The 24,426-nt window shown below is 39.5% G+C and overlaps 2 protein-coding genes across 3 annotated transcripts in view; both read left to right on the top strand.

Moving 5' to 3' along the window:
- Positions 1–9,225, top strand: part of TENT2 (terminal nucleotidyltransferase 2) — a 34,233-nt gene extending 25,008 nt beyond the window's left edge. For both annotated transcript variants that reach the window (XM_054397252.1, XM_054397251.1), the window contains 3 exons: positions 3,941–4,032; positions 7,172–7,251; positions 9,151–9,225. In XM_054397252.1, the coding sequence (XP_054253227.1) occupies positions 3,941–4,032; positions 7,172–7,251; positions 9,151–9,225 (247 nt within the window). The remainder of the gene's footprint in view (positions 1–3,940; positions 4,033–7,171; positions 7,252–9,150) is intronic.
- A 5,325-nt stretch (positions 9,226–14,550) lies between these two features.
- The window catches only part of CMYA5 (cardiomyopathy associated 5), a 50,475-nt gene continuing 40,599 nt past the window's right edge, over positions 14,551–24,426 (top strand). The window contains exons 1-3 of the mRNA XM_054397312.1: positions 14,551–14,819; positions 21,347–23,445; positions 23,776–24,425. Of these exons, the coding sequence (XP_054253287.1) occupies positions 14,647–14,819; positions 21,347–23,445; positions 23,776–24,425 (2,922 nt within the window). The 5' untranslated portion in view covers positions 14,551–14,646. The remainder of the gene's footprint in view (positions 14,820–21,346; positions 23,446–23,775; position 24,426) is intronic.

Here is a 24,426-nt window from a genome sequence, read left to right as displayed (position 1 = left end):
GATGATTACCATGTGTTTCTACCATGACTGTTCTACAGTCCTACTCTGGGATTTTCAGTGTGCCCATAAGAAGTAATTTTTGGCCTCTTCATAAATTACCATAAATATTCTTTGGGAATTGCTGCATATATTTTACTTACACATGTTGTATGGCAAAGCTCGATTTGCCAACATGGTTGTGTAATTACCTTGCATTAAGAGTTCAAGTCTGCACGATGTTTCTCATTATACAGTTGAGTAGACTAGTATGCTTATAACTCCATTTTAACTTTTTAAGTATTTCAACATGTCAAAGTTCCAGTGATCACAAAATGAATGTGACTGAGTAAATGTATGGAAGTATTCTCAAAATAAAGTATTTGGAAACTGGTCTGTGTTTACTAGGCCCTGTGAAGGGAGTATTTGATTTCATTTCTGCATCTGAAGTGAGTGGAGGCAGCAGGTTTTCTCTTGGCTGTCTCTTCACAAAGCAAGACCTTAAAGCAAAATCTTGCTCTTCTGAAGGTACTGCTAGGCAATCTAGAGATTGTTCTTCAGGACTGTAAGGTAGAATTGGATGGGTAATAAAGCATATCCTTGCAAGTTGTACCCATCTTAATGTGTTTATGCAAATGGCTTTGGCTTATAGGAGTGCTCTTCAAAAGAAAAGTTTTCCAGTCTGTTGGTAGGGCATTCAAATACACACCTGGAAATACCTGGTCTTTTTCTTTAAAATTCTTGCCTTCTCCATGAGGAACACATACCTAATGTGAGCAGTGACACTGCAAATAATTGATAATAGCTGGTTAAATTTTTAGCTTACAGATTGAAAGTGTGTGCACGGAAAATATTTGCTTTGTGTTGGCAAAAATTAAGATACTGTGTGCAAGCCCAAATGTTAAAATTAATGCACAAATCATTTGATCTTGGCAATTAATTTCTAATTTAGGCTCATTTTGGTACCAAGGCAGTGTTAGTGAAGGCTTGATGAGGGTATTAGAAAAAGTAATAGTTTACAAGTTTCAATAAAAAGCTGTTTAAATAGCAAGAATTTACACTTTATTGTTGCTTTTTGCTAAATCAATGTATTATAAACATCAATTTTTTTTTCCCCTGAGGAATCAAGACAAGCACAAACTAGAAAAATAAAAGTCAAGAGAAGAATTGTTTGAAGTGAAACATTATTCCCTGTTTTAACCAAACACAGATCAACTATTGTGTTGCATGACTTTTTTCCTACTGGTCTGGATTGGTATCTCTGATTTTAAATAAATTTTTAGAAAAAGCAGAATCATAGAATTGTTTGAGTTGGAAGGGATCTTATGATTCATCTAGTTCCAACCTTCCTGCCATGGGCAGAGGCATCTTCTGCTAGACTCCAGAAGACTTGAACTCTCTGCTTCTGCTCATGACCAATGTTCTGAAGCTGCAGTTTTAAGCTGCTTGGATGCTCTAGTCACATGCTTTTTCTCTTTTTGCCTTTTTTTATGTGGGTGTTTTTTTAATTCATCCGAATTTCTTGTTAAGCTTGTGCTGATGATTATTTAAAAAGGCATTATAGGAGGTATTTGGTGCTTTACAATATTTCTCATTCTTGCAAAAGGAGTTTACTGCAGGCATTAAGGAGAGTGAGTAATGGGTTGTAATGAAAGCTTTACTTTGCATTGAATGCTAGAAATTAGCATGAAGTATACTAATTTTATAAAGAAAATATAAAATCTAAATTAACTCAGTGGGTGTATAAGTAATTTGAGGTATCATAAACCACGCTTCATATGCTGAGTCCTGCACCTTTTAGAAACAGACTCCCTTCATATTCTCATGAAGAAGAATACTCTACATGATCTACCAAAGCACAGTAACTCAAGCAGCTGACTGTCGTAATTGGTTTTAATCATGACTTGTAGCCAAGAGAATTTGTAGAATCAGGGGCACAGATTTTTAGCTGGTGTGAACTGTCTAATCACCAGTGACTTAATGGAGTTACGACAGCTGCTGTATGGCCTAAAGAGCACAGAGTTCTTCCAAATTTAACTGATCAGTTACAGGCTATATTTTGATTTACAACTGATAGTTACATATTCAGTGCAGGTGGCTGATGCACCCAGCCAACCTCCTCTTTCTTTGCATTGTCAAAAGACTGATGTGGTCAGGAGATCACATCAGGTATATGTGGTATCAGTAGATCTAGTAGCATGATACCCAGCTATTTCTAAGCCCTGTTGTTTAGTCAGGACTTAGGGTGGTTTTGCTCATGTCATAGTTCTTTGGTTTATTTAAGAGTAGATGAAAACTGGCTTGTTAGATAAAAACATAAAGTTGCAAGTGCTTGCTTTGGCTCCCAGTATGTTTGGCATATTGCATCATAAAAATCATAAAGGTGCTTGGCACATCATAAAGATTACCCTGTAAACTGATTGCTGTTTCTGCTTTAGTGTGATAATTTCCTATGTTTTTCTTGGGTGCAGAAAGTGATAGAATATCTTCAAATGCATATTTGAGTTGTTGCTCTGTTGATGCACTTGTAGGAGATTTAAAATTCAGCATATAGAAGGTGTTAGTGCTTTCTAATAATAGGTTCCTTGCAGTAGGAATGTGGGCCTGTAACTAAGCTATCTTCATGTATCTTTATACTGTTGCATATTTATTTTAATCGAATGCAGTATGTGACTTTACACTTAAACTAGTTGGAGGCCTGTAACTGGTGGAGTCCTTCAGGGGTCAATACTGGGACCCATGCTATTCAATATATTCATCGACGACCTGGATGAGGGCAAAGAGTGCATTGTCAGCAAGTTTGTTGATGACACAACTGGGTGGAAGTGGCTGACACACCAGAAGGCTGTGCTGCCTTCTATTGACTATTAGGCTGCAGAATTGGGCAGGGAGAAATTTAATGAAGTGCAGCAAGCGCAAGTGTAGAGTCTTGCACCTGGAAAAGAACGACCACAGGTATTAGTATAGGTTGGGCGCTGACCTGCTGGAGAGCAGTGAAGGGGAAAAGGACCTGGGAATCCTAGTGGGTGGAAGGTTGACCATGAGCCAGCAGTGTGCTCTTGTGGCCAAGGCAACTAATGCCATTCTGAGGTGTATTAGAAACAGTGTAGTTAGTAGGTCGAGAGAGGTTCTCCTCCCCCTTTACTCTGCCCTGGTAAGGCCGTATTTAGAATATTGTGTCCAGTTCTAGGCCTCTCAGTTCAAGAGGGACTGGAAGGTACTAAGAGTCCAGCACAGAGGCCACAAAGATGATTAGGGGAGAGACTGAGGGAGCTGGGTCTGTTTAGCTTGGAGAAGATGAGACTAAGGGGTGACCTCATTGATGTTTATAAATATCCAAAGGGTGAGTGTCAAGAGGATGGAATCAGGCTCTTCCCCATGATGCCCAATGACAGAACAAGGGGCAACGGGTGGAAGTTGAGGCATAGGAAGTTCCATGGAAACAAGAGGAAAAAGTTTTTCACTGTGAGGGTGACAGAACGCTGGAACAGGCTGCCCAGGGAGTTATGGAGTCTCTCTGGAGATATATCGAGACTTGTCTGGATGCATTCCAGGGTGATCTGTTATAGGTGATCCTGCTCTGGCAGAGGGATTAGACTAGACGATCTTTCAAGGTCCCTTCCAGCCCCTAACAATCTGTGATTCTGTGATTAAACTTCTTGCATTCATTCTCTGCACAGAAAATTCTGAAGGACAGATTTGAGGCTGTAACTTCTAGTGTGAATATATGTACTCATGGATACCCATGATGTTCTGTTCTATGTTCGTGTAAAGTTTTTCCTGTTTCCTACCCATTGTTCCTTACTCTTCTTTAGTGAATTACAAAGATCAGACTGTAATAGTAAACTATTATAAAGCACTGGTTATGACACAGCAATTTGACTTTTTGTTTTTAATATAAACTGATACAGTTAATTTAGAATCAAGAGCTAAAAGTTCTGCAAATTGTTTTCCTTTTCTGCAGTTGGAGACGACAAATTATTTCAGTTCGTGAGGCCAAAGCTATACCAAGACCTGATGATACTGAATGGAGAAACAAATTTATTTGTATAGAAGGTAAAATGTAAAGCTACATTTTCATTTTTAACTAATAAGGCATTAAATACATAAATCTGTCAACTGGACTTTACCGTGATTATGTTTTAATAATACACATGTGAAATATATTTACTTAGAAAATTAAGTTTAACAAACAGAAATAGTTTTGAAAACAGCCATGCCAAAAACATTTGAGAAGGAAGCTTTAAGTTCTGTAGTGTTTAAAAATAGGTCTCCTGACCTTTTCTCTAAGAGCACTCATTGCACTGTTACTTTTGGAACCAGGACTGGGATTTTGGCAAGGAATGGCCTTATGACAGTAGTGTGTGTTTTTCTGCTCTGCAAAAATGTCTGTCAGATTTGCCACGATTGAGCCTCTGAAATAACACAACAGGCATACATTCACATTACTTTTTAACAGTATTCTTTGTTGTAGAAATGTCATCCCAAGTCCTTTTGTCATACCAAGTCCTAGCAGTGAATAGATTATGCATGTTGATCCCTTTATGGCTACTGTTACCAACTATGTTGTGAATATACAATTTCTTCATGGACTGTGTGATCCTCTCCAGGTCTGCACGGTCGTAAACCCAGGCTACCTTTTGGAGTTGCAGGTCTTAGCCTTCTTAGTGCAGGCTGAATGGGCAGTAGCACTGTACAGGGAGACTGCTTCATGTGCCTTTGACTTTCAGCAGCTGTGATCTACATGGAGAAGATGAACTGATTGCATGTGTAGGAGATGAAGCCTGAACCAAGGAAAGAGAAGACAATAGAACAAGAAAAAGATTGAGATGTTAGGGGAATGAAAATTTAAGCAGGGAAGTGTCCTATTTCAACTCAGAATAGATGTCAAGATTGTAACAGATTGTTAAACTGAACTAGTTTTAAAGAAGTAGATAAACTTTTATATATATACTTTGAGAAGAACATGTTCTCATTTCTCAAGTCAACATGTTCTTATTTCCAAGTCTTTGTCAGATTTTCTAGTTAGACTAAAATTGCAGTTACTGGTGTTGTGACTATTTCATTAATATTGAAAATATATTTGTTGATATAAGTCTGTGCCTGCAAATTGCTGTAATTCTGCGTGTAGTGCTATATTTAGGCTTGCTCAAAGAAAAAGATGTGTTACGTAACTTTTTATTTTAATTGCCTTAGGACTAATTTTCACTTGTATTTCTGCTGTTAGAGACACAAATATAGTAGAGATGCACTTTTCAGACAGCTTAAAATTTGGGAGGCTTTTACTATTATGGGGATATAGAAAGCCTTTCTTTTATGTTTGTGAACATTCCTTGTCAGAAACTCTAAACTGCTAGTGACTGTTCGGGTTTCAGTTTAAATCTTGCCTATATCAGATAGTATCATTACGCTTTGCTGTTGAAAAAAGACAGCATTTGAGAAGCTAGCAACGTGGCAATTTTATGACACAGCTAAATTGATAGTCATTTAGGGAAACTGGATTAGAAGCCATCTAAGCTGCATGTGATTCATGTTTGTACTTTTAAATCTTTCAGATCCAAAGCTTGGTTTGAAGCAGTTCTGAAGTTTTGTGATTTTTTGTATTTTCATTTGGAAAGAAATAGCCTTCAGCCTTTCACTCAATTATCTCTTCAGTTATGAATGTTGAAGATGTATTACTTTTTTTGTTTTAATATTCTCAACTCTGTGTATGAACAAAATAACTTAGGATGCACTCTCACTGTGTTGGTGGTTAGAAAATGCGCTGCTATAAGTTGTAGCTGATTGCAAAATTATTCTTGCTGCGCTCCAGGGAATGAGTTTGTCTTTTGACAGCCAGTAAATACACAGAAAGAGTACAGGGAAGATGTGAGTCAGTTTTTGTGGCTGGAGCATGTACTTGATTCAACATAAAGTATATAGAATTCCTCGCTTTGAAAACAGTTAACATCACATTTAAGACACACAAAAGAAATGCTGTATAGCTTCACATATTAAGGGACATAGAATTCTTAGTGGCAGTAGGTCACTGTGTCAAATTAGACAACTGAGTTTTGAGGAGTATTTGCCTTTGTATTTGCTGGTGTTTTTGTTCCAATATAAATGTATGACATTTTAAAGTAAAAAGTATACCTGCCTGTAAACATCCACTGAAAACTTAGCAGGTAGTTTGAAGAAAAACTCCTTAGAAACCTACCAAATATGAAATTTATTGCATTAAACCTTTTTTTGTGGATTTAAATAGATTACAGGAATAAAAACTTAATGTCACGGAGCATATTCCAGGTTTAAAGTCCCATAATCTACATAATGACATAAACCTTTCTGATGTCTGTTTAATGCTCTACTTGCTGTATGTGCCTATCTAAATAAAAACAATTTGTAACTAACTGAACAAAAAAAGCTACCTCATCTGGCACATATTTCTGTGGTTCTATGGCCTTTAAGGACTTTGATGCATTCTGCCAATGTAAAATATACCATGTTGCTTAAACAGTCCCATGGTAAGGCAAAAAGGACCATAAAATCTTTTGTAGCATATTGTAATGTATAGTCATAATTTTTTAGTATCTGTTGCTTTAATGTTGGAAACTCTAAGAGTACTTTTTAAATCCTTCAGTCAAAAAAAACCAAACACAAAACAACCAAACAACAACAAAATAAAAACAACCAAACAAAAACCCCACAGTAACAGCAACAAACTCCCAAAGTATTAAATAAATTAGCGTGGGGAGGGGGAAAGGCGGGGGATAAGGTGGGAACCCTGAATGAAAGTAACTTAAAATGAACATGTCCCCAGAGGCAAATGTGTACTGAGTTTCAAAACATTTTAATACGGAGAATCATATTCTGATGTTATTGCATTAAGAATGTTATCATATTAAGAAGTAACAAATAATTACTGATGCATGAATTTAGCACAGTGATAGTGTGCTTAAATAGATACAGTAAGTTGGCTTTACTATGGATTGTGCATATCATTGCAGCATTCAGGGTTTGCGACTTTTTTGTGGATGAATGTTATGTAGAAATAAAGACTGAGAAGCAAAGTGGAATCAGTCACTCAAAACACACTTGGGAAGCAAGAATACGTTGACCTTTCTGGGTTTTGTCTGATTACTTGCTCAGTGAAGACAGCTTAGCTCTAGGGTTGGGGTTTTTTTAATATTTCTAATGTTTGTGTTTGATTTTGCAGAACCCTTTGATGGGACGAACACTGCCAGGGCTGTACACGAAAAACAGAAGTTTAATATCATCAGAAGTGAATTTCTGGAGGTAAAAAATATATCTCATTTAATGTCTGTAGTCATTTTGATTTTCAAGCTGGTTATACAAATGCTGGTCATTGAGCCAGCCTGTTTCTGATACTTGTGTTAAGAATATTTTTATGCTTTGTACTGCTGAATAATAGAAATATATTTTAAAAATAATTTGTTGAAAATTATTTACTGTGAGTGCCACTAAACACCAGGCTTAAGGTGAACTGGATTCTTGAAATAGTAAAACCTTTGCATTAGATTTTCTTGGTTAATAGATTTAAAATTGCAACTTTATCTTCATTATTTCTTCCTACATGAATTTGACGGATAATAAATTATTCTTTATGATTCTTGTCCTTTTTTAATAAGTGTTGCCACCAACGGCTCCCTGCTGTTTTCTGACAACTGTATTAAATCAGAACTTTTCTTCAGGTAAACCACACTCAAAATTGTGGAACACGAGTAGTTCAAACTGGAGGCAAGGACACTTTGAAGCAAGCAAAGAGTTTGGACTTGGTTAAACATGCTTTTCTAATGTAGTTATGAGCGGGGATCAATATGCAGAACTGTCTCCCAGCTTTAACCAGCTAGTCTCCCCTGTCATGCTGTCATTGGAGGCTCCTGTTTACTCCAGCTGAACAAGTCATTAAGTATCTCAACAGCTTCTCTAGCAAAATAGAAAATCGGTTCCAGATTCTTTTAGTGGAACAGGTGCTATGTTTTGCCTTAGAAAACTTTTGCCTTGCAATTCTTTTCAGAACAGTCAGTTTTCTTCTATTTAACCATGTTAGCACACAAAGTACTGAACTGTTCATGTACTTTTACATAAAATACTTGATGTTGTGATTTTGCTAAGCAGTGGTTTGCAAAGCAGTCTGTCATCTCTCACTGTTCTGCAGAATTGAAATTAATTTCTCTTTTCAGAGTTTTCAATTTAAAAATTGTTTTCAGACCTATATGGTTTTCTTAAAAAAAAAAAAAAAAAAAAGCCTAAACAAACAACAAAATAGTAAAAGGAGTTGTTTGATCCTAGCTGTCTGGACGCCTGTATACTAGAGTATTATGACCCTGAAAAAATTGCCTCTTTACTAGGAACCATAAAGAATACAGTTGCTTAGAACTATAAGTACCTAAAAAATAAGGAAGTGCAAAGAATGTTTGTTTCATTGCTTTCTTGCTGTGATTTTTATTACATGTTGTGGTTGAAATGAATTTTCCTGAAGATAGTGACTGCAGTTATTTGCATGTTTATGGCCAGATACATCCAGGAATTCACAGAACATTGGGGGTTGGAAGGGCCTTGAAAGATCATCTAGGCCAGCCCCCCTGCCAGGGTAGGATCATCTAGAGTAGGTCACACAGCAACACATCTAGGTGGGTTTTGAATGTCTCCAGAGAAGGAGACTCCACAATCTCTCTGGGCAGCCTCACAGTAAAAAGTTTTTCCTTATGTTCACATGGAACCTCCTGTGCTCCAGCTTGCACCCATTGCCCCTTGTCCTATCATTGGATGCAGTAGAACTCAGAAGAAAATGGAAATAACTTACTTCAAAGACACAGTTAAGTTCTGGAAATGTCAGAGTATAGCAGTTGGAATGAGGAACTTTGACATGTGTGGACTTGCAACAATTACTTGCAGTCAGAATATCAGTGTAATGCTTAAGTAGCGTTAACATCTCTGTCTCCACAAATACACTCTCTTCTTGAAAGGCTGTACGTTCTTTAATAATAAGCACTTCATTGCATTTTGTGTCCCTTCCATACTTTTTTCTTACCATTAAAAAACAAAAAACAGTTGTGGGGGGAAGAATATCTACCTTATTTTTCTGGATCTGTAATGCTTACAGCTTACAGTGGTATTTAAATATTAATAGCAAGTATTTAACCTTTTGAAACCTTGTACTTTTTTCCCCAGTCTTGGAAGGTATTGCGAGACAAGAAAGACCTGAACTATATATTACCTTTAGAAGCAGTCCTACAGAAAAGATGACCAACTTCTTGTACTTTCCTCATATTGGATCCTGCTGAAATAGAGAACAGTATCAAAACCAAGAGCCTGTTGCCCCATGGAAACTTTTGTTAAAGAAACATTTATAAGGAAGATTGCTTATTTTATTACCAACTTTTGTTAACCCATCTGTTCACTGAAATATGTTTTCTGTAAGTGCTTGCAGTGTTCACTTTTAGAAGAAATGCAGACTGCGTACCACAAGAATAAATCCTATTTAAGAAACAAAATGAAATGATGAAGTAAAGATCTGCAAAGCTCAATGACATGCAAGTCTGGCCTTATCCTGAAGTCGCTGTGCACAGTACCCACTTCTTGAACACACAACCTGTGCTTCACATCTGCTTAACTGCTTAACTGCACTTTTGCTCAACTCGGCACTTCTGCTCAACTTGGCACTTTACAGTTTTATTTCCCTTTTAAATGGAATAAGAAGCAACAACTTGTGAAAATTAAGATGGATTATGCCTGGTAGTATTCTGGATATCAAGAACTGTAAACTGGATTTTTTAAGCAACAGTTCTATTACAGAGAATTTGAAATAGGACAATGCGATGTCCTATTGTAGGCAATATACATTTTCGTGCTTCCCTTTAAACATTTGAAGTAGTAGTAACACCTGCTTTGGGGGGTAAAAAGAGAACAAACCAAAAAAACCCAACCCAACACTAACAAGCAAACAAACCTCAAAGTAAACAAACCAACCCCACCAAAAATCGCACACATCCCACCAAAAAAACCCAAACAAACAAAAAAACCCCTCATAACCCTACCACTGCTGCAATAAGCTGGGCTTTTGTTCTAATTTCATGTAAATATTTGTAAATTGGTCAGCAACTGTAAATTGAAATGGAATTAATAATCTTTAAAATTTAAGCTTTTTGAAAAAACTTCTGACTCCTCTTTCAGACTTTCTGTAGCACAATTTGTGCCTCCCATGTATTTGTTGTTGAAGACCAAGCCATTGTCACTGTGGTTAACATCAATGTCAAATTAATATTTTCATTTTTTAAAGTTTAGCACTTTATGGTGTCCAGTAGAATGAAGTTTTTACACAGAGGATGCAGCTTATTTTTCCAGTTTATATAATTTTGTACTACATATTTTAAACATTTCGTATGATTAAGTAGAAAAAAATGCCTGTAAAGGTAAGGCCCCTGCTGCAAATAATAAACTTCTAGGTGGGTATTCTGTGTGATGACTGTACAGGTAGAAGTTTCATCTATTGCTGTCTTGCAAATGTGTAAAATAACAAGCATTCTCTCTTCTTGTGCAAACTTTAAAGTTCTACTTTATTTCAAGTTTTTCAGTTGAGAAGTTCCAGAAACTGTAAACTGTTTGCCTACTGTGAGGTTATTTACTACACGCTTTGTCATGATCTTGTATGTGTAAGATTTTGGCTTGCTTCTTATAACAGTCTCCTTCTGCTATTTTAAATAGTCTTGCAGTTTTAATCTGACTAGCAAATCCACTGCAATGTTCTTCTCTCAGGTGTATGTTTCCCTTAACTGCCTGTTCCCTTTACAAGGTGGTGGACTTGCTCTCAGTGGTCCCAGTCACTTTCACCTGCTTAACATAAACTGAAGGCACAAGTCTTTATTACAGGATGGTGTCTGGATTCAAAGCTGCTGTACAAGCACCTAGATGGATCCGGAGGGAGGTAGGAGGGCTGTTCCTCTTTTAAAAATGTCCTGACTACCTTTCTGTAGAAAATGTGAAATTTTCCCAGTGTGGGATAATTAGGTTCAAACTTGGCAAAGATGTAATTTGTGTGAGCTGGATGTGAAACACAAAACTCTGTGTGTCTATGTGTATGTTAGGAGTTTTCATTGCATCACCTATGTGTCAATGTACCTCCTGAAATTACTGCCTTATCTTTGAAATTTTCTTCTTGACTATTTTCAAACAGACTTAAAACTCTGCAACTCTAAAAACTGGCTCACCTTTCAGATGATCTTTTTAATATAAGCCAAGATCTGTAACCACAATGGGCTGTGTCTTTCAGAAGAATCCTTTTGCTTTTTTTTTCCCAATTATAATCAGAAAAAGCAAGACTAGCTGGTAATTTTCCCCAATTGTTTAGCAGCAAGCCAGTCTGTTACTTCCTCTCTGTCAAGAGAAAACTCCCCAGTAATTTACTGTATTAGCTAACCAAGGCTCAAGGTAGTGTAAATTGGTTTAGCTTATAGTGAAAGAAGCTAGTGAATAATCTGGTGAGAGCGTGGAAAGTGGCAGTGGTAATCACATACTGAAAAATTACTTAAAAGGTCTGGAAAACAGGTTTTACCAATGTCACATTCTTTTGTCAAGGCAAACAAGCAGCACCATTTTCTGTAATTGAACATAGTGTTTCATGAATGGTGGCATCTTCAGATAAAATACCACAGAAGCAGTGGTTTGGCGATAGTGAGTTAGAGCTGAACTTCGACTAACTCTGGAGTCAGTTCTGCATAGTCTGAAGTAGTTTGGAGTTTTAATGACCTGGGTTTTCACCTGCCCAGGGTAAGTATTCAGAATGAGAAATCTGTGAATGGCTATCATAAATCTTAGTGTTAGTGTGTGGTTTTCCCTTCTCCTCAACATAAGCACCTTCACATGTTCTATCCCTTGGTGTATACCTTAGCAGGAGTATTTTTTCTAGGAAGTATTTGGTAAAATATACTTTTCACAGCTGACCAAGGTTTCAATGTGTCTGCAAGATGTTAACTTTGAGGCATTCTTACTACCTTGAAATAAAAACAGTTCAGCTGTGTTTGTTATTTTAAGACTAGTTTTGACTGCTAATTTTGTTGTTGGGTTTGCCAGTCATTTGTCACCTTACATAATGTGAGAAACTACTAGAGTTTCACCTAGGATTTTAGGAACTCTCTAGTCCTCTGGCATGCTTTTAATTAACATGCTCAGATGTGAATGTTTACTAGAGAATCCATTCTGTAGCTATAGTGGTAGAATTGGCATGGGCTGGGTACTGTGAAACTTGAGATTTCTTTTCCAGCTCTCTTGCCCTCACTTCTCCTAAAATGTTGTTTAAGTGTAGTTTCTGTACCTTCAGGTGTTCTGACACTATGAGAGGTTATTTTAAAGAAATCCTTTACAAATGATACAAATCAGTTTTAAGACTCAAAGAGTGACAGGGCTATTTGGGAGAAATGGAAAGCCACAATTAAAAGCATGTAAGATGATTTGTAAATGACTTGCAGTCAGCATTTGTGAATACTGTCCAAATAATTTATTTGGAACCAATGCTTTGCTTGAATTTACTGGACTCCAATTATAGTGTATTTGGTGTTAAGCCTAAGTCCTTCACTGAATGTCACTCTTGATTTAATGGCCTGTACTTGCTTTTGTTTACAAGTGAGATAATTTGTGGTGTATGGTTTTGTTATATATTTGTCTTGTATTCTCTAATTCTTCTGATACAAATCTTTCCCAGGTTGACTTTACAGAGTAACATGCTTGTAGGAAGAGCATGAAAGAATATACTATTTTGGACAATTTACTGATCAAATTAAGTTGTGATAGCTGTGTAAGAAATAGCTCTGGGTCTGGAAATAATTTTAGGTGTTTCTGGCAAAAGGGTATTCACCTTCCTTGGCTGTGCTGAAGACTGAATCAAAACTTGTGCAGTTTCTAGTTTCTCTGAGATGGTAATGCTCTTGTCTTTCATGCATATGAAATGTGAAGTCATCTTCCTTGAACTTCATTGTGATGTGTACACTGTGGTCTTGATAAAATGGGAGTTTAAATTAGTATGTATTTCAAGTACATTTCTTCAAGAAATTATGTTCTGAACTTGTAAATTGTGTACCTCAGGGGATAGGTCAAGGAAGCAAATAGGTTTTATCTGTATCCACTGTTTAGAAAATATTTTACTTCAAATGAATAGGTCAGTAGGATTTTAAGGTAGCAGTGCAGAGAAAGCTTGTACTCAGAAATACCTGATTGTATTTTTTCTGTACTTAAAACACATGGAAGAATTTGCTGCCTGATTTATAACCAGCTATGTATTGGAAGGAAAAGAGAAGAAATAAAAAAAGAGGATTAATTACAATGTGTATACACTGTTTAATATCTGAATTAATGACAAGTTTTTTGGTTAGAATCCAAGTTCCAGTGCAACTGCCCTTCTTCTAAAAACGTATTTTTAAAGAGCTATTACCTTGACTAGTACACATTGGAAATACTTCCATTTTGTCTGTGTAGAGCACTGCGTTTCCTGTGAAATCGAGCATAATAAAGGGTAAATATGGTAGCACAGTTTGCCTTTGCTTTACATTAAAATTACTTCAAGTCTATTCAGAGAGGAAATTTGGTGTGTCTTGTGATTTAACACATCAACAGATTTGGAGGTTCAGGTAATAAGGGCAAAGAACTGCTTGAAAGAGTCCAGTGCAGAGCCACAAAGATGATTAAGGGAGTGGATCATCTCCGTTAGGAGGGAAGGCTGAGCGAGCTGGGTCTTTAGCTTGAAGGAGACCGAGAGGTGACCTCATTAATATTTATAAATATGTGAAGAGAAATTGTTGGGAGAAAGGAGACAGACTCTTCTCAGTGACACCCAATGATAGGACAGGTTGCAGTGGGTACAAGCTGGAGCATGGGAGGTTCCATGTGAACATACAGAAAAACCTTTTTCACTGTGAGGGTGACTGAGCACTGGAACAGGCTGCCCAGAAAGGCTGTGGAGGCTTCCTCTCTGGTGGCTTTCAAAACCAGCCTGGATGCATGCCTGTGTGAACTACTGTAGATGATTTTGCCCTGGCAGGGGTTGGATTTGATGACCTTTCAGGTCCCTACTGACCCCTAATATTCTGTGGTATATTCCTGTATGTTGTTAAAAACTGTAGTGCATCTAATAGCTCTTCCAGGACGGTATTAATTGTTAAAGGTATGTGTCCTAGGCTCATCACTAGTAATTGTATTTGACCATTCCAGTTCAAGTTTCAGGCATTCTGGGTGTGCTCAGGGATGGAACTCACTTTTTAACATACTAAATGGTTTTGTTTTTTTTTTAATCAGAGCCACAAGGAATCTCCTGCTTCATCTGTGCAATCCACCCCAAATTTTCTTGAGGTGGCTTGGGAAGGTCTGTCAGGGCTGGAACCCCTTTCTCCCAACCACTGCCTGGCTGCCACATCTCTGCTATGAAAATGCTTCAGCAGCAGTGGTGGGCAGGTGAAGGGGGCGAGCCAGATTTTGCATGTGTCCTGGCACCCGATTGGTGCTAGGACGCAGGGTAGGACCAGCAGTGACTCGATGCTGTAACTTTGCTGCCTTCTATTTAAAGACTGCCCTGAGTCAGGAGAAGTGAGAGCTGCTGGGGATGACAGTTGCTTCAGGCAACCCTGGGGAGGACAGGGTCGGAGGTAAAAATCACCGTCAAGAGCCTGAGCTGGAAAGGACATGGAGGGGTACCATGGTGCTGAGTGTGACAGGGCATCTGAGACATCGTCCTTTGTAGAGGAAGAAGAAGAAGAGGAGGAGGAAGAAGAGGAGGAAGAGGAGGAGGAGGAAGAAGAGGAGGAGGATGAGGAGGCAGCTGTGGGCCCAGAAGAAGCAGAAGAGCTGACTAATAGGTACTGCCTTCCCCTGGGGACACAAAATCTCTTTGGGACATAGCAGCTGCATCCCAAAGCACCAGTCCAGGGGGATGTCAGGGGGGCCCAGTTCTGGTTTTAGTGCCTTTAACCCCTGTGTTCCCCAGCTGCCATAGATAGAAGCAGGGAGGGAGGGTCTGTTAATGGTGGGGTTTTCAAATGGGTATGACTGTGATTAAGTTTTGTGCCATAAGTGCCTGCCCTGAGTTCCCTGAGAGCTTTTCTATTTAAAGATCCTCTGGCATGCCAGCTCAAGTGGCATCTCGCTCTGCTTCTCCCTTTCTGGCTGACGCTTCATCACATATCGTTCTTAAATGCTCTGCAGATTTGCTTCTCAGGGAGAGAATGGTCAAGGGTTATTACAGCACATTTAAATTTGTCCCATCTTATGGCCCTTTCTTCTTTCCCACTTGTCCCTCCCACTCCAGTCCCTTCTTCCCCCAAAAAGGAAAAACTTGTACATGCTTTCTACTGCCAGTCACAAATTATGTGGCTGATTTTTGGGATGAAATGAGGAATATTTTATCACTTGAGTTTTTTTGGTTTGTTTTGTTTTTCTTAATAACTTTTGCACAGAAACAGTTTATGATTCTAACATTGCGCTCCAACTTCAGGAGAATAACAAGTGAGACAGTGGCCTGTTGCCCAGCACATGGTCCTGGTCCTACGCAGGATGCAGAGGCGTCTGCAACCTGATCCATATGGACAAGCTCCTCCAACCCTGCCAGCGCTGCTGGTTTGAAAAACAGACCATGAGGCCTGAGGGTCACCTGGCCATCACAGGTTGCAAGATTTCTTCCTTGCCTTGAGCAAAGCCTGTTTGACTTGAGGGGATACTGTAGGAAGAACCAAATACCTTCATGTTGACAATTTAAGGTATTTCTAGAAATAAGTTCAAGTAATTTGGGTCATGCAGTTCCTAATACCTCAGTGCTGTGGAGCTGTCCTGTGTTCACAAACCACTCTGGCTTTATGGTTCAAAGCACTTTCTGACGTTGCTGATGGTTACTGGGAAAGGAAAGGATGGTGGAAGAGAGGTGATGTGGCTCTGGGCAGCTTAGCCCACCCCTAGTGATGTGAGAATGAAAATCAAACAGCAAAACGTAGCCCAGAACTGTAGAAAAATCTTGCAGAGGGAATGGAGAGTTTTTCAAAGAAGTGAGGAAAGATTCCCAAAGTGTAGTGCTGCTTTTCTTCCATGGGATGTGTTGACTCTTCAGTCACATACTGGCAGAGAGGGAAGGCCTGTGCTGATAAACACTGCTTGCACATGCATGCCACCCTCTTAGAAAACCAGCTGAAGTAGTTGGAATGGAGCTACTCACTGCAGACAGATAAAATACAACTAACAGGATATTTTTGGAGGAATCTGAAATTAAATGGCTTGACAATAAAGCTCAACTTGTAAAATACAAGTGGGAGTGGGTAACTTTAAAGGAAAAGTGATGGAAATCCATGCAGCCTTGCAGTTGTTTACTACTTGTGCTGGGAGGATGGCCCCTCCATGCGTGCCCGTTAGGACCTCCCTGCAGGTGGGTCTTGCTTCTGTCTGGCAGCCTTCACAATGCAAACCTGGGCACTGCATCTTACCAATTAATTAAAACACAGAAACTGTTCCATTTAGCTCTCAGTTATAAAAAGCACTGCAGAGTTTATCTGTCCTTAGCCATCTCCATAATTAGAGAGGTTGGAGCCTACTGGAGAGAATTTTAACAGCTGTGTTCTGTAGTAACTGAGTATAACTAAATGCATTTGATTATTTTAATTAGGTGAAAGGAGACATAACATTTTGAAATTGGCACAGGTATGGTAACTGCAGCAAGTGTTCAGCAATAGCTTAGTAAAGTTAAATAAAACTGACTCTATAACTGCTTAATTTTTGTTGCAAATGTCAGCCTAGTGGTTGACCTTAAGGCCTTCTCCTGTGCTGAGTGCCTGGGTAGAACTCAGGGCTCTGGCTAAGCAAGAGCAGCCAGGCTGAACCTCTGGGACATACTTACTCAGGCTGCAAGCTAATTATTTGTCGGCGAATAGGTTTTCAAGCCCCTATTGCAGAACAGATTTTTATGTGTGTGTGTTTTGCAAACGTAGCTTAGAAGGTGGTGTAACCAATATGCAAACTTGGCTGAAGGCAGCCTGTTCTGGACCCTGCTGTCATGCATTTATTTTTAGCAACCCCAAGATCTCTGTTGCTTTTGTCTTCCTCCTCTGCATGTAGTTGAACAGCACCTGGCTGTGCAATGTTGCAGTCAGTCGGATAATCCCCATTGGCTCTTATTTCGACCTTTCAAGCATGCTAAAGACCCTCATGCCTACTTTATAAAAGAGTTATTCCGCAAGACGGCTGGCCCAAGGTCAGCAAGCGCCTGTGTGAAAAAAGCAGAACCCTGGCATTCCTCTGGGGCACCAAGCCTGAGCCTTGACCAACACATTCCACTTCTATACACTTTGGCATAAAATTACAAAACCTGCATCAGAGCTTATGACATGTCCTAGAATTATGATGCATGCACCAAAAAAAGCAGAAAAATGTGGGGTTCACATCTTATTACACTTTTTAATGTAATCTTTAAATCATGTGGTTTCCTTAATGCAGAAGTAATGAGGCTAACATTGAGTGTCAGAACCTATTATGAAAATGCATCATATTCTTGTGGCACTGATCTTCAGGGAACTGGTGCAGTATTTTCTTGCCTTTAGATGGTTTGCAATCTGAGACAGATGGATTGTGGCACTTGTCTTTTGTTTCCAGTTCCATCGTGAAGTAATCATCTAAACAGGGAAAATGTTTTGATAATGTTTTATGGCAAAAATTAGTATGTAGTTAATAACTTTTAATTTTTGTGTTGGTAAGATTTAGAATTAAGTCTACCTGTTATTGGTTAACTGGTTTACATAGCTGTAATACCTGTATTTCTTAACAACTACAGAATCACAGCATTGTAGGGGTTGGAAGGGACCTCTGGAGATCATCTAGTCCAACTGCCCTGCTAGAGCAGGTTCACCTAGAGCAGATTGCACAGGATGACATGCAGGCACATTTTTGAAGTCTCCAGGGATGGTTGAGCTTCTCTGACACACTTCTTTTTGTTGGACACTTCCTGGCCAATTTCCTTCTGCAGTTTGTAGGTCTCTGGATGTGTCTGTGTGTGCAGGGTTCCATAAAAATGTCTCTGAAGCCAATTTATATGTATTTTCAGGTAGCTCATTTGCCTAAAATGAGTATGGCATTCATTTAATCTATTCATTTAGTAGTGACTTAAGACCAGTAAATGGGGAGGAAGTCCCAGAGTTTTTTAAAAAAATCTAAGTACACAGTCCTTCCAGCAGAAGATCAAATTTATAGAACCTTTACAACCAAGTCTAGCTTAGAATGATTCATGAAACGTATGAAGGGGTAAGCAGAGCAGAGAAGGGGGCTGTCTGTCACACAGGGGGTGCTACAGCACCCAGGAGTGCAAAGAAGTAGATTGATAGTGAATGTGGTAGTCAGAAAGAAGGGATGGGGAGTGCTGAGGATTTGTCTTCTTAAGGAAAATTTGCCGTATCCTCCTCAAAGCAGAGACACATGGTGAATAAGTGCGTGGTTTTAGTTTCCTGGATGAAGGAGCACCAGCCTTCAACCTGAGTGGAAGGGGCTGGCAGGGCCATTCGTCTGCTGCTGGCTGCAGCTATATGCATGGGGAAGGCAAGATGGTGGCAGGGCATCAGAAGGCTCGAGTGAAAGGGCACCAGAAGCAGTTGAATAGGATGAAACGTTGAGGTGGGGACATATGCACAGGGAACAGAGCATCTGATAATGGCCCCACCGCCAATCTGGCCCCTGATGGCAGCTGCAACTGGACACTGTGTTTTGTTCCTTTTCAGACTTTTAGACAATATTAAGCGGGTCCTCAATAAAGGTCTGCATAGCAGTTTGGCTCTAAAATAATGCTGAGGCTTCAGGAAGGCTTCCCCATTAGGTATCAACAAAGTGATTAAATCACTGTGTAAGGGAAGTCTCCCACCCAGACCAAAGTGTTTGTTCAAGATCTATGCTCTGTCCCCATGCAATCCTGAATGCAAGAGGAAGGCAGATTTCTGGGGAATGGAGGTACTGTGATTTCTCAAGCAGCATCTGAAGCTGCAACAAGGAATGCCATCTGGCCATATGGCAACCTGAAGTCTGGAAAAGAGACCAGCACCACAGCAGGTTGTGTCCCTTACTAGACATTTGCAAGTCTTGGGAATGGAATAAAATGTATGAGATGGGCCCAGCTCCTGGCTCCTTGTTTTGTCTTGATAAAAATCAGCTTTTTAGAGGAGCAAGCAGCTGTCCTATTGCTTTTGGATAATTATTCTTTTGAATTTGGAAAGATACTTGAGCCACCTTTATTGCCAGAGGGAGCATCATTAGCAATGCAGGAAGTTAGCAGTGGGTTAACAACGGAAAGATCAGTTTAAAACAGTGACTTCCTGTAGCTCCTAATTCTCTTATCCTGAAGAGAGAGATGGATGTGTTATAGCCCTAGCAACTGCAGAGCAATAGGTGCTGGACAGCAAACTCATGGTAAGCTAAGGCAAACACTGCTAGTATCAGGATCAACATTTTGTTTTGCTGAGTGCCCTACACAAAACCCTTATATTTGAGAAAATTTGCTTGATGGAGAGATTATGATTTTGCTCAGGATTTTCTCCTCTCCTTCCCTGAAGACCTTTGCCTTCTGCCAGCTACTTGAGACACTCCAGAGCAATACCAACCACTCTTCAAACATCTGAATCCTGCAGGTGTCTCTGGTACCTGCATGGTGCTGAGTTGCAGCCTGTGGCAGTATCACTGAATATGTGGTTGGAAGAGACTGCAAAGATCATCCAGTCTAAGGTTCAAACCAACACTGAAGGGCTGACAGTAAACCATGACCCTAAGTGCTAGGTCCACATAGCACTTAAACACTCCCAGGGATGGTGACTTCACCACTGTCCTGGGCAGACCATTCCAATGTTTGAGAACCCTTTCAGTGAAGAAATATTTCCTAACCTTCAGCCTAAACCTTCCCTGGTGCAGCTTGAAACCATTTCACCTAGACCTGTTGCTTGACACCAAAGAGAAGAGGCTGCACCTTCCTCACTCCAGCCTACCTTTAGGTAGTTGTAGAGTGGTAAGGTCTCCCCTCAGCCTCCTCTTCTCTAGACTGAACAACCCCAGCTCTCTCAGACTGTCCTCATATGCCATGTGCTCCAGCCATTCAGGAGCCTCTGCTCTTCTCTGGACACATTCCAGTGCCTCAATATCCTTCCTATAGTGAGGGTTCCAGAACTGAACACAATACTCGAGGCGTGGCCTCACCAGTGCTGATTACAGGGGGATGATCACCTCCCTTTTTCTGCTGGCCAGTAGGTCAAGTGGGTTTTGCTTCCCCAATCCCATGGCCAGCAGCCAGATTTCTTCACTCTTGCTAAAGAAGTGCTTTATCCTAATTATCTTGGAAGTGACCCTTTGCCCTGTTCAGTGGAAGTATGGCTAAAGACATTGTATGGCTAAAGGTTTGCATCCTTCTATGAGAGTGACAGCGATTTCACTACTTCGGCTCTACTGAGGCTTCTGCCTTTGCTGGCAGATACTCTGCCTTTCTTTCCATCAGCTACTAATATGACTCTTCTAAACGAACTATTGTCTACTCAAGACATACTGAGTTTGAGTGTTTTGATTACTTTTTTCTATGGTTACTTTGGAATAACTATCTCAACACTAAAAATACTTTCTTGAAGAAAATAATGTCCTTTAATTGCTTCTTTTTTATCTCTACACTCTTATTTCTAAGACTGGTTGTTATTTTTTTTTTCTAAAGCTTCCCCAGACTTTTTTTTTTAACTGAGAGATGATTTGATTGCAGCATATGATAGAGTACTGATTACATATTATAAGGTTAAAGTTAGCTTTATAAAACATCGTTATTACAGCTGAGAAGAGCTCGAGTATATTTTGATTGTTGAATGTATTCCAAATTACTTTGTTAAATATGTAGAGTGCTTAGAGGATGAACCACATGAGAAGAAGGTAACAAACTAGTGAATAGATTTCCTGCTCCTCTGAGCGTTGTGTAATCATTTACATTTGGGCAAAGCAATTTTGGATGCTATTAAAATGCTGACAGTTATCTTGTAAGTGTTTAATGCAAGGTTGAAATTATGTTGTGAGATAACCACACACTGGAGGATGACCCCACACTGGCAAAGAAAGGTCAGATCAAAGACTGGTTTTCCTGCATTGTCAAGAGCATGTAAACACCTCCCCTTCACTAAACTAACCTTACAACATGCAGCTTTACCAAATAAAACACATTTTTCAGATAAAACATGACCTTGCTTATCCTTGTGTTTTGAAATGTATGCACATGCAGTATTTTTACAACTTTGAAAAGTACTTTTTCTTTGATGCAAAAATTTAGATTTTTAAACTGCAATAATTTAATTGGTTCGGTGTTTTTATAGCTTTTTTCTTTTTTGTTTGTTTGTTTTGGTTTTAGTTTAAAAGACCTTATCCAAAGTGAAGATGTGAAACCCAAGCTGCAGTACATCATGACTAACCCTTCCTTTTCCATGGTAACAGTTCAAAGTGAAGACAGTGGGATAACCTGGGAAACCAGCTCAAGTAGATGTTCTACACCCTGGGCGTCAGAAACTAGTACAACTTCTGATCTTTACAGCATGGAAAGTTCACCGGTAGGTTCTCCTCCAGGAAAAGTACTCTTTATTATGGATGAAGGCAAGATTGTTCGGAAAAGGAAGCACAAACTTTCAAATAGGGTACCGCTGGCTACAAGCCTGAAGGGAGGTCAGGGCAATAAAAAACGAGACTCCTCTGGCATGCAGAGGCAAGAACCAAGAACTGTTCTAGGAGATGTGCAGGCCTCCGTGTTGAATGTTGAACAGGTGGAAGCACGAGACCCAGATGAAGAAATGTTGGATGACGAAGATCTAGAGAACATCACAGAAGAGCCAGTAAAACGTGCTCCTATAAGATCAATATTTAGAGAAAGCAGGCTGAGAAAAGTAGGGCCAATCCTTGGAGGACCAGTACAAGCTAGAATCCAGCTGTTTAACTCAATTTTTGGAGGGACTGAGCCAACCCCTGAAACATTGGACAAAAACAAAATCCAGAGAAGTAGCTCAGTTTCAGGAGATTCTGAACAGTTCCTTGAAACATCAGTAAAAGAAAGATTGCAAAAGTTCAATTCACTTTCACAAGCAATGCACCTAAAGTCTTTCCCAAAAGCAACAAGTAGAAATCTTGAAACACCATCACAGAGAAGAAGACAGCAAAGACAATCCACAGCCCATGCAAATCAAAGCTATTCTTCACCAACACCACCTCTTGAAAAATGGCTTATGAATAAGGGTGATGCTTCATCTAAAAATATTAAACCCATGAAAACAAAAGATAAACCACATACATTTTTAAGCTTAGGTGCAGAAACAACTCTTCAACATGAAGAAGAAAAAGACAGACTCTCTCTCTTGGAGAATCCAAATCAGGTGTCAGGACATTCGCTGAAGTCCTGTCCCCCTGAGGAAGCCAGGAAACAGCAAAGTTATTCACCTGTGGCCAAAACATCAGTAACAGAGCAAAAACTGCCAATTTCATTAGAGTCTGATGATAAATCAGAGAAGCAACTGCCACTTCCCTCAGCTGAAAATTCAAACAAGAAACGAGATGAATCCCAACTGACATCACTGGATCATCTCAATGAACCAAAGGAGCAGGAAATGCAGCCCAAATCTCCACCACAGTCTATTTCAGCAGATTTTGTTAATGAATTAGATAAACAAAGTGTCCCAACTAGTTTGCCTAGAGCATCCATGGCAGAACATCCTGAGAGGGCTGTACAAAAGTCAGCAGTTCAGTCTTCCTTACCTAGTACTCCATCAGCTAAATCCAAATATTCCACTCTGTCTGAAGCAAGACAGGAGGATATTCTTCCTCAAGCATCAGAAACTGCACAATCTGAGTCTGAACATCTGCATTTACCACATTCTGTAGATGAAACAGAGAAGCAACAAACTGAGTGTCACTCATCAAATGCACTGACAGAAACTGACCATTCAGATCTATTCCATTCTTCAAAAAAAGAGAGTCAAAAGACCTTACCTCGGGAAACCCCAAATGTTCACTTAGAGAAGCAAACAAAGTCCAAACAAGACTTGTCTTCCTCATTTCAGGAAACAGAGGAGCAAGGTATTAAGCTAAATTCATCTATCCCTGGAAAGACAGATTCTAAATATTTTGGCATTTCCTATCCCACCCACATAGAAACAGAAGAAACTCAGACAACTTCAGCTACAAATAAAACTGTAGATTTGGATCACTCTGGTCTTTCCAATGAAAAAAATAAGCAAACAGAGAATGCACAAATGGAGATAGAGAACCCAGATTTCTCATATTCCAGCAAAGAAATTGGGCAGTCAGAAAGAACACAGCTAGACATAGAGCATCCAGACTTCTCGTTTTTCAAGGATGAAACAGAGGAATTGGAGAGTATACAGATGGAGATGGAGCATCCAGACTTTTCTTTTTCCAGGGGAGAAATGGAGGAGCCAGAAAGTGAACAGCTAGACACAGAACATCCGGATTCCTTATATGCCAGGAAAGAAATGGAGGCATTGGAGAGTACCCATCTGGAGACAGAGCAGCCAGATTTCTTATATTCCAGGGAAGAAATGGAGGAATTGGAGAGTTTACAACTAGAGAAAGAATATCCAGAACTGCTTTTTTCCATGAAAGAAACAGAAGAATTGGAGAGTACCCAACTGGAGACAGAGCAGTCAGATTTCTTGTATTCCATGGAAGAAAAAGAGCTATCAGAGAGTTCACAACAGGAGAAAGAACATCCAGAACTGCATTCTTCCACAGAAGAAAGAGGGGAACTGGAGGATGCCCAAACGGAGACAGAGCAGTCAGACTTCTCACATTCTGTGGAAGAAACAGAAGTATCAGGGAGTTCACAACTAGAGAAAGAACATCCAGAACTGCTTTTTTCCACAAAAGAAAGAGAAGAATTGGAGAGTGCCCAGCTGGAGACAGAGCAGTCAGATTTCTCATATTCCTTGGAAGAAACAGAAGCATCAGAGAGTTCGCAACTGGAGAAAGAACATCCAGAACTGCTTTTTTCCACAAAAGAAAGAGAAGAATTGGAGAGTGCCCAGCTGGAGACAGAGCAGTCAGATTTCTCATATTCCTTGGAAGAAACAGAAGCATCAGAGAGTTCGCAATTGGAGAAAGAACATCCAGAACTGCTTTTTTCCACAAAAGAAAGAGAAGAATTGGAGAGTGCCCAGCTGGAGGCAGAGCAGTCAGATTTCTCATATTCCATGGAAGAAACAGAAGCATCAGAGAGTTCACAACTGGAGAAAGAACATCCAGAACTGCTTTTTTCCACAAAAGAAAGAGAAGAATTGGAGAGTGCCCAGCTGGAGGCAGAGCAGTCAGATTTCTCATATTCCATGGAAGAAACAGAAGCATCAGAGAGTTCACAACTGGAGAAAGAACATCCAGAACTGCTTTTTTCCACAAAAGAAAGAGAAGAATTGGAGAGTGCCCAGCTGGAGG

The sequence above is a fragment of the Indicator indicator genome, chromosome Z, assembly GCF_027791375.1.
Source record: "Indicator indicator isolate 239-I01 chromosome Z, UM_Iind_1.1, whole genome shotgun sequence".
Lineage (NCBI taxonomy): Eukaryota > Metazoa > Chordata > Aves > Piciformes > Indicatoridae > Indicator > Indicator indicator.
Note: the sequence above shows the minus strand (reverse complement) of the source record. Positions and strands in the feature narration are given on the sequence as shown.